General features: G+C 32.3%; 1 protein-coding gene across 1 annotated transcript; it reads left to right on the plus strand.

Annotated features, from left to right (window-relative positions):
- Nucleotides 1–9,618: 9,618 nt before the first annotated feature.
- Nucleotides 9,619–11,059, plus strand: LOC112002135 (transcription factor MYB59). The gene is made up of 3 exons (XM_024034296.2): nt 9,619–9,828; nt 9,924–10,053; nt 10,230–11,059. Exons 1-3 carry the CDS (start codon nt 9,708–9,710, stop codon nt 10,735–10,737), a joined length of 759 nt encoding a protein of 252 aa, XP_023890064.1. The 5' UTR covers nt 9,619–9,707; the 3' UTR covers nt 10,738–11,059.
- Nucleotides 11,060–13,974: the final 2,915 nt, after the last annotated feature.

Here is a 13,974-nt window from a genome sequence, read left to right on the forward strand (position 1 = left end):
TCTGACATAATATGAGATAAACTCTCTATCTGCTCCATGAGGGGGACCAATCACAAGTTAGAGATTATACGGACCACCATTAAGAGTACTATCATAGAAGTCTCTTTGTCAACTAGAATATTGAGGATATTCTGAATTCACCAGTATCTGAATCTGATGCTTGATTGAATTGTGCAAATAAAAGCATATACTCAATGTAGCCCCCCGCCACCTATTATATCTTAAAAACTACTCCAATTGCTTCATTACGAAAGCAATGATGTATTGAAGACCAAAACAAGAGGATGTAAGTGCAAAGTGACCCACATGAATTTCAGTAATCTTAATCATTCTAATCTTTTGTCACAATAGTTGTTCTACCTTTGACTGATCACCAGTTTCTCCTATTAGAAAAAATAAAAAATAAAAATAAAATAAAAAAGAGAAAAAAGAAAAAAGAAAGAAAGAAAGAAGAAAAAAAGGATTTCTGCTTTAGATTCAAGACAAAGCCCACTAGAGTTTATAGGTAAGAAATAGGATTTCCACAGATGAAACCTTTTTTTTTTTTTGATTGACCATAGATGAAACTTGGAGGGTACTAGGGCTTCTTGTCAAATTATCACCAAGGTATGGTTTTATGGTACTGTATGTTACAAAAGGTTATTTAGGCCTTGTTTGGTGAGCAAGTTCTAACACACATTTTCACATTTTAAACAATCTTATACACATTTTCAACCATACGTATATAAAAAAGAGATTAAATTCTATAAGGACGTGGTGTAAGACCCATGTTTTACCCCTCCAATCCCAACATGACACATCATCTTATGACATATTTAAGAAAAAACACAATCACACTCAATCAATTCTAATACCCATATATAAATCCAACCAAATTGAGAATCTATTGAGATATTATTAGGTGTGGTAGGATGTATTGAATTTTAATAAATTTTAAGTAAAATGCTAATGTGACAATCATTTATTGGATAATGTAAAATATAGGTTTTACACCCCATCCTTATAGAATTTAATCTCTATAAAAAAACATCCAAACAACATTACTCAAACTTTTCTACCAAACGGGCCTCTAATATTTCTACAAAAAAAAAAAAAAAAAGATTATTTTAATATTAACCACAACGCAATTATGAAAAGCTCGATCAATTATAGAAAGCCTTTAAAATTCCCAATTTCCCACCATCCAAAGCTATGGGGTCTTTACTCCATACATGGGGTGAGACAATTCCCTCCCCTCCACTAGCTTTCTTTTTTAGTGCAACTGTAACGGAAAGAACAAAATACAAGTCCTTTCTAAAGTTCTTTTGCCATTGAATAATAAAAAGCAAATGCAATATATATATATATATATTTTTTTTTTAGTAAAAGGCGAAAGAGTAGTTCGCTCCGTGCTCACCGCGTGGTTGCCTAAAGCAAATGCAATATAATATTTTTTTTTGATAAACTGCAATATAATATATCATCATATCTTTTTTTTTTTAAGTAAAAGATGAAAGAATAGTTCACTCCGTGCTCACCGCGTGGTTACCTAAAGCAAATGCAATATAATATCTTTTTTTGATAAACTGCAATATAATATATCATCATATCTTTTTTTTTTTTTAAGTAAAAGACGAAAGAATAGTTCGCTCCGTGCTTACCGCGTGGTTGAAAATGCAATATAATATCTTTTTTTGATAAACTGCAATATAATATATCATCATATCTTTTTTTTTTTTTTAAGTAAAAGACGAAAGAATAGTTCGCTCCGTGCTTACCGCGTGGTTGCCTAAAGCAAATGCAATATAATATCTTTTTTTGATAAACTGCAATATAATATATCATCATATCTTTTTTTTTTTTTTTAAGTAAAAGACGAAAGAATAGTTCGCTCTGTGCTCACCGCGTGGTTGCCTAAAGCAAATGCAATTGTGGGGCCCATGGGCCTGACAGCCACAGCCCATCGCGTAGTAGGCCCAAGGCCAGCGCCGAGGAGGACTGACCAGCCAAGGCTAAGTCAGACAAAGCCCCTCTTTGACCCACGCCGAGGACCTCTCCGTCCTCGGCATACTAGGGATAATTTTTGGGAGGGGACAAGCCCAGAGCAAACTGTCACATTCGCACTTAATGCATTCACCTAACCCCTCTGACCGCATTAATGAGGATATAACCCCTTAGCAGGGCAACGTTGATCAGAGTGAACCACTTGAGTACTGATAAGGCCTCTAATAGGACAGATGGCCAGAAGGGAGGCGAATGGATGGTTAACAGATGGAAGAAGGAGATAGGAAGATGAAGACTATATAAGAAAAGCAAGTAAAGCCAAAGAAAGGGGGGGAAAGGAAAGGGAAGAAAAAGGTCTCCTCGGCCCATGGCCGAGGAGCATCCTTCCAGTTGTAATGAAACTCTAAGTATCTTTTTTTATAAATGAGAGTTCATGCTTGATGAACGACGGCCAGCACCTAAACCTTTAACCCACTCTCTATAAATTTATTGTTTGGGCTTGTTGGGATGAAAAACTCATTCATACTCAGGGTCAATTCAAACTGAGTCCCTACAGCAATATAATATCTTTTTTTGATAAACTGCAATATAATATATCATCATATCTTTCTTTTTTTTAAGTAAAAGATGAAAGAATAGTTCGCTCCGTGCTCACCGCGTGGTTGCCTAAAGCAAATGCAATATAATATCTTTTTTTGATAAACTGCAATATAATATATCATCATATCTTTTTTTTTTTAAGTAAAAGACGAAAGAATAGTTCGCTCCGTGCTCACCGCGTGGTTGCCTAAAGCAAATGCAATATAATATCTTTTTTTGATAAACTGCAATATAATATATCATCATATCGCATATAATATATTATCATATCGCATATAATATTTTCGGAGGAATACTATCATATTGGTAATTTGGCATCATTGACGCATTGCGGTAGACATGTGGCAATTTTTGGAACCAAGTAGTTTTTGGAGTATTTATTATAAATTTAAAAAATTAGAGTACAAAAAATCCAAAACCAATCCAAGGGCTAGACATAATTGAACTGTTATACATCACAGGCCTAGTGGCTGTGGTACTTCCTTTTTTTTTGGCTGAATTAGTGGCTGTGGCACTTGACAGTTGACAGAACACACGGAAGCATAAAATGTTTTGGTCAACCCACTATGCTTCAAATTAGTACTTAAATGAAAAAAGTTAATTTTAATGGAAACAACGATCAATAATCATTGATCGTTTTAATGATTATTGATCGTTGTTTCCATTGAAATTAGCTTTTTCTATTAATGATTACCTTTGCTTTACTTGGTCAAAATTTAATAGTAATATTAAACATATTTCATAATTTGTTGAGATGATAAGTAATGTATAATGATTGATGCAACATTATTTTTAGATTACAAAAACTAATTTTAATGTACATCAATTGCAACCGTTAGTGAATTTTTTCTTATAAAACTGCGATCTCTAAGTTTATTGATTTTCATTATCATACTCATATCACACATGCAAGGCATTATACAATAATGTATGTGCATATGCATGAATGTAAAGCTTACACCGGCCAAATTTCTCTATAAACAACTTCAAGTAATCTCCATTCAATAGAAAAACATACACATATATTATATGTACATATCTAAGAGAGAATTAGGTGGGGTGGCCATATATGGGTGGTGCACACGCCAGTAGTTTTTTATTTATTTTTTTGCTATTTTTTTTCCATCTCCACTCCACTATCTAGGTCCCTCAAAGCAAGGAGGAACAATCCCATTTGATTTCTAATATAATTCTTTTGTTTTATTTATAGCTTGTACTATGCCCGATACGTTGCTAACATCACCACCACCAATATAATGTTGTTAGTATTAGCAGAGGCAAATATGCTACATCCCACTTTAAATATACCCATATCATATTGTTTCCTAGTGCTATAAAATATGTATTACCCATCCTTTAACCATCTTTACTTGTCAATTTGCATTTAATAATCCATGTAGGCCATAATTTTGTTTACTGATCTGTCGTCTCGTAAATTTCTTCACAATTTTTTAAAATGGGATCAGTACGGAGTTTTCTCTGGGACTGTATATAATAAAGACCACCAGCAAATCTCCATAAACAATTCCAGATGAGATTGAAAACATGTCAACGTGTAGATAAAATCCAAACAATTTTTACTGTTTAACATACATGACAAGGAACACCAAATTTTAAATGTTTTGAAATTTAGCAAAGTACGACCCGATTGCATTCATAGAATGTACAAAGACTCCAAAGATGCTCTGGCATGAAAAGATTTGAGGTCAATTCATTTTTTTATGTTGATTTTTTAAAAATTTCCACTCATACTCTTCCAATATTATTTTGAAGAAATCTATCTATACTAAATAATTAAAACAAGAGCTTAGATCCGGAAAATTTGGACCCGAATTGAGTCCAACTTGGAGTAAAAAATGGGTTGAACTCATAACCCGACCCATTTTATTTATTGATTTTTGAAAATGTTTTAAAAAAAGATTTGTTTTATAATTCATATTTTCTTTGTTTTGTTTATTTTTAGGAGCAACATTGTCATTGTGTATAAATAAATAAATGCCGGCCACATCATTATTATATATATATATATATATATATATATATAAATTAGTCTGTATCAATTTGCGAGTAAAACCAACCACTGTGGATAAATAAATGCCGGCCACATCATTATTATATATATATATATATATATATATATATAAATTAGTCTGTATCAATTTGCGAGTAAAACCAACCACTGTGGCATTACCATAGGGTCCATACCACAGCACTTGTAGCACTAAGATTTCCGACAAACCTAAGCTGATAAGTGATAAGATAACTATGACTCTCTAGCCTATCTTCTAATTTATAAAACAATCATAGTTATAAAATTTAACTATTCATTGATTTGATTCATAGTATGCTTAAATTATATTAAAATTACCTATAAAAAAATTATATTAAAATTTTTTATTGTAGATAAAGTGGCTAACACAACCACTCACCAACTTGAGCTGCAATTTGCAAGTATGCAAATTTTTAATACCAAATCTACAACTAACGTTAAGTAAATTGAGGTTCAATTCATAATAAATATTTACAAATTCTTATTTACCTAATATGTTATATTTTATTTTGAAGGTTTCTATTTTTTTTTTTTTATTATTAAGTTATCTCTCTAGCCATTATTAATATAACTTTATTTTTATTTTATATGCAACAGGAAAAAATGCACTTAAAAAAGTTGATAGCTTAAGATGGTCCATGACATCAAATTTTTTATATTGAATTTTTTGTGTGATAGCATTAGTAAACTTTAAATTTGAATTGTGTAAAATTTGAATATATAATTTTTAATTGGCTTATTTAAGTTTTTATGCTGAGTTTGAACGTAAATGTTGGAATTTGTTAAAGAATTGTGTCTTCTCAATTCCAAGTTTAATGGTTAGAAGCTTAGTCTTTTGCTTTTTTGTTTAACTATTTGTTGCATAACTTACCAAAGTCAAATGCGTATTTTTATTATTATTTTAAAAAATCATGTGAAAAATATATGTGGGGGGTGGAAACTCAAACTTATGTATTCGGCCCAAGGCTTTATTTGAAGGTTACTGTGTGTCTGAAGAGGCGAAAGTTGTTGAGAGGGAGTCCGCATGAAAGAAAGATACCTGGAAGTGAAGGGGATCAGTCCGAAGAGAGCACGAGTGGTCCGAAGAGATCATTCTCTTCGGATGTAAAGATTCTTGGCCAAGCAAATATCTGGAGAGTTCGAATAATCTTACTAATGATTTCAGCAATCTGGATAAGTTTTGGGCATGCTTGGAGATAAGAAGAATGGAGAAATATCTAAAAAGAAAAGCTGCCACCACCACATTAAATGCACTGCATCTACTTTTCTGGCCACATTAATGTGGAGAAGACCCCTGAACAGTGGCATCCCAGCTACGACCACTCACAGAAAGCTAAAGAAGAGATCTGATGTGACACATACTCAAGTGGACAGTTAGATGAAGAACAAGTGGACGATGAAGATGGTGAAAAAGGATGTTATATAAAGAAAAAGCCTCTGGAGGAGGAGGATTGTTTGGGGAGTTGTATTGATTTTTTATTCAATAATATTCCTCTTCGGACATCAAATTAAAAAATCTTGAAGTGTGTTTTTTATATCAGTTCCTTCTTGAACACCATAGTTAACTATTGTTTAGTTCACAATCAACCTAGCTCTTTCACTCATTCTCTACAAATACATTGTTTTTGATTGAGTGGGCTCATAATCCAAACCTTTTAGGCTTGGACTACAAAAATAGACCCTACAATATGAGTCACCCAAACTTGACCTAACTTAGTTCCAATCAAACTAAGAATGACTTGTTCTTGACCCAAACCTGTTTTGACCTGAACCCAATTAACCCAACCCAAACTTGACCCGACCCAATTAGTTTGCCAGGTCTACGAGATCTCAATAAAAAATTAATTTAATCCATGACAAATGTCCTAAATTAAACTTTAAATCCGTTCTATTTTGTACCTAATATGACTTCAAATTGGAAACTATTTCCAAGTCATTCAAATACTTTTAATGTTGAAACTAGTCTAAATTCTCTTAAATCCTAAAACTTATCATAAACTCAAGTACCAACTTCAACAAAAAAGTAAATGATAACACCATGTTTTCAAAAATTAGATAAGCCTTTTACATAGATTTTCATTATGACTGAATTTTAATACTTTAACCAAAAAAATTGCAATAAACATTAACAACGTTCATTGCATCACAATACCTAACATCACGTGGTAACAAACTACATTTTTTCATATATTTTTTCCCAACAAACAAAATAGTCCTTATCAAGTTATCATACTACAGTTAAATTAAAATATTAAGCTAATTATACTACAAATGAAAATCTATTTTAGTAAAAATTCTTACTATTTAGAACCCCCCAAAAGTAATTCAAAATTATGATTCTAAAAAAAAGTAATTTATAATTACATAGAGTATTTATTGATAATTTGAATGATGGAGATTATGTCCACAGTTATCAACTTGACAGTGAAAACAATCACCGACTGAACGCCTCTATGGAACTTATAAAAAAACAAAAAACAAAAACTATTACCAAATCTAAAAAAGCAATCGACAATACACAAGCAAAACAATTAGATAATGACATAAAAACAAATGAAGAATCTCCAATGGAAAAATTGAAGTTTATAGTGATTATTTTTAATCCCTTAGATGATGTGACCATACTAAAAATTGGCATGTCATCACTCCAATCTACATATTAGGGACTAAAAGAGATCACTTAAAAGTTTGTTAGAGACTAAAAACGATCACTTTAAACTTCAAGTACTAATATCACCCATGGGTTAAAGTTTTGAGACTAATGGTATATGTTGACTTGAGTTATATTCCGTACCAGCCAAATATGGAAAAAATTTATCAAGAGTATTTCCAAGTTGAAACCAAACATAGGAAAACATTTCCCTAAAATTTTTTTCACTAAAAAGTCAAAACATTTCTTCCCAAGAAATATTAAAATAAGAGCAAGATTTAAGTACAGTATTTATATGCTGTTTCTTAGATTCTCCTCTTAAGATTTTGTCATGTGAATTTTTCCTCATGGGATGAAAGTGTATTTTTGTGTTAAGTAACCAGATGGTTCAATCTTAAGTGGAGAAACTAAGAAACAGCACATAAAGTATTGTATCTAAGTTTTGTCTTTAAAATAAATAAAGCATTAATGTGCCCTTAAGTAAGTATGCAAGGTTTACAATCTAGTTTAACGATAATGGATTGTGTAATTTCATTTAAATTTCAAGAAGGAATAGCAATAATGTTTCTTAAACCCTAAAAGATAAGAATTATTCTCGAAACAAGTAAATATTCTATGGCTCTAACCAAAGTTAGCCATTGTAGGCTTGTAGCTCAACTAGCATTCCACTCTCACTGGTAAACATATCATTGCTGCTTTTATCCTGCATTTTTTATCATAGCATACGCAAGCACACACAAAAGGAGGTGGAGGGGTGGGGGGGACCTGATAAGTTGGCTCTTACTAAATTTTTTGGAAAATTGAATAGATGCAAAATAAATAAATAAAAAACAAAAAAAAAACAAAAACAAAAACAAAAATGTTGCACGTCTTCTTCACTTTCATAACTAGAATTTTAGAACCAAATTTATTTTGAGATTTAATAAATCCTGGCTTTCTAAAGATTCTGGGAATTAAATATGCAGTATATCCAAATTATAAATACCTAAAAAAAATATAATGGAAAAGATTAGTAATTAATAATTGAGCTTTACATATACATTTAGGGCAAACAGATTGGGCTTCTTTCTTTTTTCTTTTTCTTTTTTTCTTTTTTTCTTTTTTTCCTATAAGGATAAAGGATGGAAAGAAGAGGTTTAAAGGAGTTATCAATAAGTTTCAGCCACTTTGACAACACTACTAATTGATACAATAAGATGAGCTTATTCAACGATAATTAGATATGCTTGAGGATATTCTCTGAGCTAAACAAGTACACGTATTCTTGCAAGAGCAAGAGTCGAAAATAATTATATAATAGGTCCATGAAAACAAACTTCTTTAGAACTTGAGCTTGAGCGAGACGTATCTAATTACACAACCTTATCATCTTGCACAGGCAATAAAGTGATATATTGCTCCACAACTGATAATTTTATGTAGTTTCTACATTGCAAACTTCAATTGTTTTATTTAAAGTGAGCATAAAGCAATGCAGCACCTCCCAAACTAAGATTGCTGGGGGGCACGCAAGAAACCAAATTGTGCTAACCTTCTTAGATAGGAACTTGACCTCCTTAGCATTTAACAATATCATTACAATAGATGTGTTGGATTAGTATTTCATTCCATCTTCTCATTTAAAATAAAAACAAGAAAAGGTCACTTGTAAGGCTCCTTAATAGTTCCATTCTATTCCCTTCTTTTTAGAGATTTGTCCGTATCTTCTTTTTTCTTTTCCCTAACTCCTAAATTATGGCCTTTACTAAAGTCAAGGGCACTAACATCATTTCCTCAAATTGGATGGAGGGAGAAGAAGATCTAGTGACTTCCATTAACTTATTCTCCTGTATCCAACCAAGCCTGAGCTAATGCTCCTTATTAAAGAATTTTCTCCAAAATGCTAACTTTTTCCCACTTTAATTAAAACCATCCACATTATATTTTCTATACACAAACTTACTGGAAACAACACAAGGAGCTCTATTATATGAAAATATATGTAATTCAAATTAATGTTAACCGTGATGTACGATCCAAATCCATCTAACCTACAATATAACCTGTCTAAAAAAGGATCATTATTTGTATGAAATGCTTAATTTACAAAAGTACATATCGTTACAAGGAGGGCTGATTATGAAGCGCATATCAACAGATCAATCTCTTACTTTGATTATTTCATTGTAATGGATGACATCATATGCATAGTGTGCCTATCACCAAATGAGGCATGCGGGCACCACATTTACAGTGAGGATGCAACATCATCATATTATATTAACCAAAACTTATCACACTATTTCACAAGGGAAACTGGGTGTATATATATATATATATATACATATATTAGTACATTTAGGTGTCCACGTGCCATTGAATAGGTGAAGAAAGATCCCTTTAGAGACAAACAGAGAGAGAGAGAGAGAGAGAGAGAGAGAGAGTATGAAAATGGTGCAAGAGGGAATCCGAAGAGGTCCATGGACAGAACAGGAGGACTTCAAATTGAACTGCTTTGTAGGATTGTTCGGTGATCGACGATGGGATTTTATAGCTAAGGTTTCAGGTTTGAAGGTGGAGGGAGACAAATAATAGGTATGGTTATTTGGATATAGGGGGCTATTGGAAAGAGCTTCCTTTAACCACCTGGTTTTGTTGTAGGTTTGAACAGAACAGGAAAAAGTTGCAGGTTACGCTGGGTTAATTACTTACACCCTGGTCTCAAACAAGGTAAGATGACACCCCAAGAAGAGCGCCTTGTGCTGGAACTTCACTCCAAATGGGGAAACAGGTTTGCCAACATCCTAAAAATTAGTAGTTGAATATTTTTCCATCCATGTAAATCCTCAGTTCTGTGCGCTTTGGAACATAAGGATGATTATACTCTTTTTCCTCAATAACTACTAGCTTGCTTGTTCACATATCTATACCAGTATTCAATTAATATGTAGTCATGATCCAATACAGATGGTCAAGAATTGCCCGCAAATTACCAGGGCGTACAGATAACGAGATTAAGAATTATTGGAGAACTCATATGAGGAAAAAGGCTCAAGAGGAAAAACAGGCTATGTCTCCCTCGCCATCATCTTCTAATTGCTCTTCCTCATCACCAAGCAATCCTATTGTGGAATCATTGCCCTTCACAGAGACTGGAGAGAAGAGCTTTCATGACGCAGGGGGCCCTGACATAAAAGCTTCAGCAGAAAAGCAGGTTGAAGAAGAGCAAGGGGGTGAAAAGGGGTACTCAATGGATGATATATGGAAAGACATTAAGAACACCTTAATTCCTGGTAATGATGGCTATACTGAAGAAGGTAGCAGTTTTCCTTGTCCTACTTTGGATTTTCCAACATGGGATCAATACCATTCAGAATCACCATGGACCATGGCTGAAGAGAGTAAGATGTTTCTCCCCGCATGTGATCATTTATTTCCCTGTTCTGATTATGGGACAGCATATCTAAGTGGCTAATCATAATTTTACTTGGTAGAATTTGTTCATATATGTAATAGTGTCCCAAGGAGGATCTAACCTGTGAAGTATGGGTTTTCTTTAAGCTTTCTGATTCAGTCCTGCGTCCTTTCTTTTTGTTGCTAAACCAGTCCTGCATCCTTTGAAACCATTGTAATCATCTCATGCAAGAATATGTCTGTGTTTTGTGTGTTTATACTTTCCAGATAGGAAGAGAGAACTTCATCAAATCTCCTATGAGGAGGTTGGTATGTTTATGGATGTAATGTATTATATGCCCTTACATTTCAAATTTCAATAAAGCTGGTTCTATCTAGAGTTAGCGTTTTTTGTTCTGTATAATATGCCCTTACATTTCAAATTTATAGATACTCAAATGTATACGAGAGATAGAGAGCATGTTGTTGAACTTGTTCAAGTAATACTTTGTGTCAGAGATTGTATTGCGTTACACTTCACATAGCTACTCCAAAATTTGCAAAGCCTAGAGCTGAGTGGCATTGTTAGAAGATTAAGAGAGGTAATATAGATTCTTGTGGAACTCGTTTAGTGACACAGAAAAAAATTTGGGGGGGAAGAAAAAGAATATGTTTATGAGTACTGTACAATACTGTTAAAGAGGTACTGTTCACATTTATCTACTGGTGCAACCGTGTATGATGTAGAGAATATAAGAACGTATGAAATGAAATCAGAAAGCTAGATTTAACTATTAAATTGGTAAAAACATCATCATTTAATTCCTAAGAGAATCATCTTCTCATAAATTTTTTTTAAAAAAAAAAAAATCCCTAAGAAAAAGGGAGAGAAGAAGTTACAAATGTTGGATGGAATTTCAATAAATAATTCCCCGAAAAGTTGCTATACAACTTTAAAAAATCTTTAGATAAGATAAAGAAAATGTTATCCTAACGAAGATGTCATCAAAAACCACTAATTCAAATCTAATCTAATCATTTTATACTTGTTATGCAGGGAGCATAAGACTTATTAGTGGTTATATGACTCATTTAAAAGTCACAGAACTCATTACATAAAAAACTTAAACAACAAATATAAGTTGACCCGGCAAGCTAAATTATGAATTTCTAGACTTCTTTTAGTGTTCTTATTTAAAAGCTCAAGTGTTTGTAAGCCCTCTTAAATATTCCTTGCATAATTCAGCTAGCAGTTTGTAGCAGAATATGCAGAAATTAACACTTATAGTAACTTCAACACTTTCATAGCTCATAGCCAAATGATTCAAAGTAATACAAGGAATTATCATATGAAACCAACCAAAGCCCTAATGAATTTGATGCTCTACAATTAATATAAAGTTCCGTTTTAAGATGGCACAATGACCATTGATAATGCTCTTGAATATGAATATGAGAATCTTCTGCGGAATAAAGACTCTTCATCCTTTCTTTCAATTATTATCCTTAATTAGTTAACCAATAAACAAGTCTCTTTCAGATGCCAACTGCTTCTACCCTTGTTCCAGTGAAATTTCAAACAATCTTGACAATCCAAGTAAGCTAGTGTGTGGTTGGTTTCTGGAATCTGGGTTAGGGTAGTTGATGATGTAAATTTAACTAAGTTTTCATTGTTAACAATTACCTTAAAGTTCAGGAAACAAGGTAGATTAAATAGTGGTAGAATTAATTGAAACAAGGACATTTATTAAAATAAGTTATAAAGGCATAAAGGCTAGTGCACAAAACAAAAGAAGGAGCTTCAGCTTTTCTAGAGTGAAGCCTAAAAATTAGTTTTTAAGGGATAAATTCACTTTGGCAACATGTGGTAAAGGGAAAGCTTCCCTTATCAAGCCATAGTTTAAAAAATTCTCAACTTTAAAGAGAACTATCTTATACATTGGCTGCAAGCAACTGGTGTCTTACAACTAATGGGGACCACACACTTGCAGACTCCATGTTATGAAACATTGGTTACATACAACTGATGTACAAGATAGTGCCTCCAACTTTACCCAATTGAGTTTTGAGTCCCTTTTGGGTAAAGGCAAAAGGCAAAGCTTTGTGCTTTTTGTCTCAGCATTTTTGTAAATAATCTAACTTTTAGCTTCTTGTCACACATTTAACATAAAAGTTACAAAAAATTATATCTTTTGATAAACACTATGCAAATAAGCAATAGGAAATTGTGGGTACCTAAACAGACACTTGTATTGCGTAACTATATGTTAGAATTTAACATCAAAACTTATACATGTAGATCACATGCTTTGAGAAAAATTGGTTTTTTTTTTACCACTTGCGTTTATAAAAATGATATTTTATCTACTTGTGATTTAGAAAAAAAAAGACACTCTACCCACATGTGTTTTTTTATTAGTACCATTATATTTAATGGCCTAAATTAACATACACTAATAAAGCAAATATTAGATGGATAAAATAGAATACTAATATTGTAAACTCTTTATCATGCTCACTCAAAATACTCATTTTTCTTCAATCAGCTTCTGAACAATGACATACTCATCACCTAAACATTCAATATCATATGACTTTTCTCAGTCAATCTAAAAGTATTTGGAGGATAAATCACTCATTTGAGTGGGAAAAAAAAAGATTTCTATGTTCAATTTTCCTTAGCATAATGCCGATATCTTTTCATAGTAACAAATTAAGCATAGAAACTTAATTTGAGTTTATATTCAATCAAATCTCCCCATTTTTTTTTCTTTTGCTGAATATAATTCAATCAAATATAGACAGCCAAAATTCAAAACCATTACAACCATGTTCTTACACAGTATGTGTTACAATAGGCTTTGTAACAGATATAATAATAATAATACTGTAACAATAAAAAATATATATATATATATATATATATATCTATCTCTATATATATATATACACATTTTTTTAAAAAAAAAAAAAACAACACAGAAGAGTAAATTTCAAATAATATAACATGGAAGTGACGGTACATAGTATAAACATGTATGAATTAGAGCAAAAATAAAATTAATCAGGTTTAATACATTTACCTTAGAGAAAATTTTCTAGTTAAAGAACCGTAGCCTCACAAACACGAAGCGATTCAAACCTGAATTCATCAAATGGTGTTACATATTTTCGCGCACACACGTACAGAAGGAATCGGAGTGTAAAATAGAAAGGAAAGAGAAGAGGAATAGAGATCTTACAGATTTGATCTCAAGTCCAGTCCAAGCTGTTGCTGTGAGATTTCCGAGTTTTGATTTCAATTTTTCCTAGTATTTTC

Source organism: Quercus suber, unplaced genomic scaffold (genome assembly GCF_002906115.3).
Source record: "Quercus suber isolate HL8 unplaced genomic scaffold, Cork oak 2.0 scaffold_25, whole genome shotgun sequence".
Lineage (NCBI taxonomy): Eukaryota > Viridiplantae > Streptophyta > Magnoliopsida > Fagales > Fagaceae > Quercus > Quercus suber.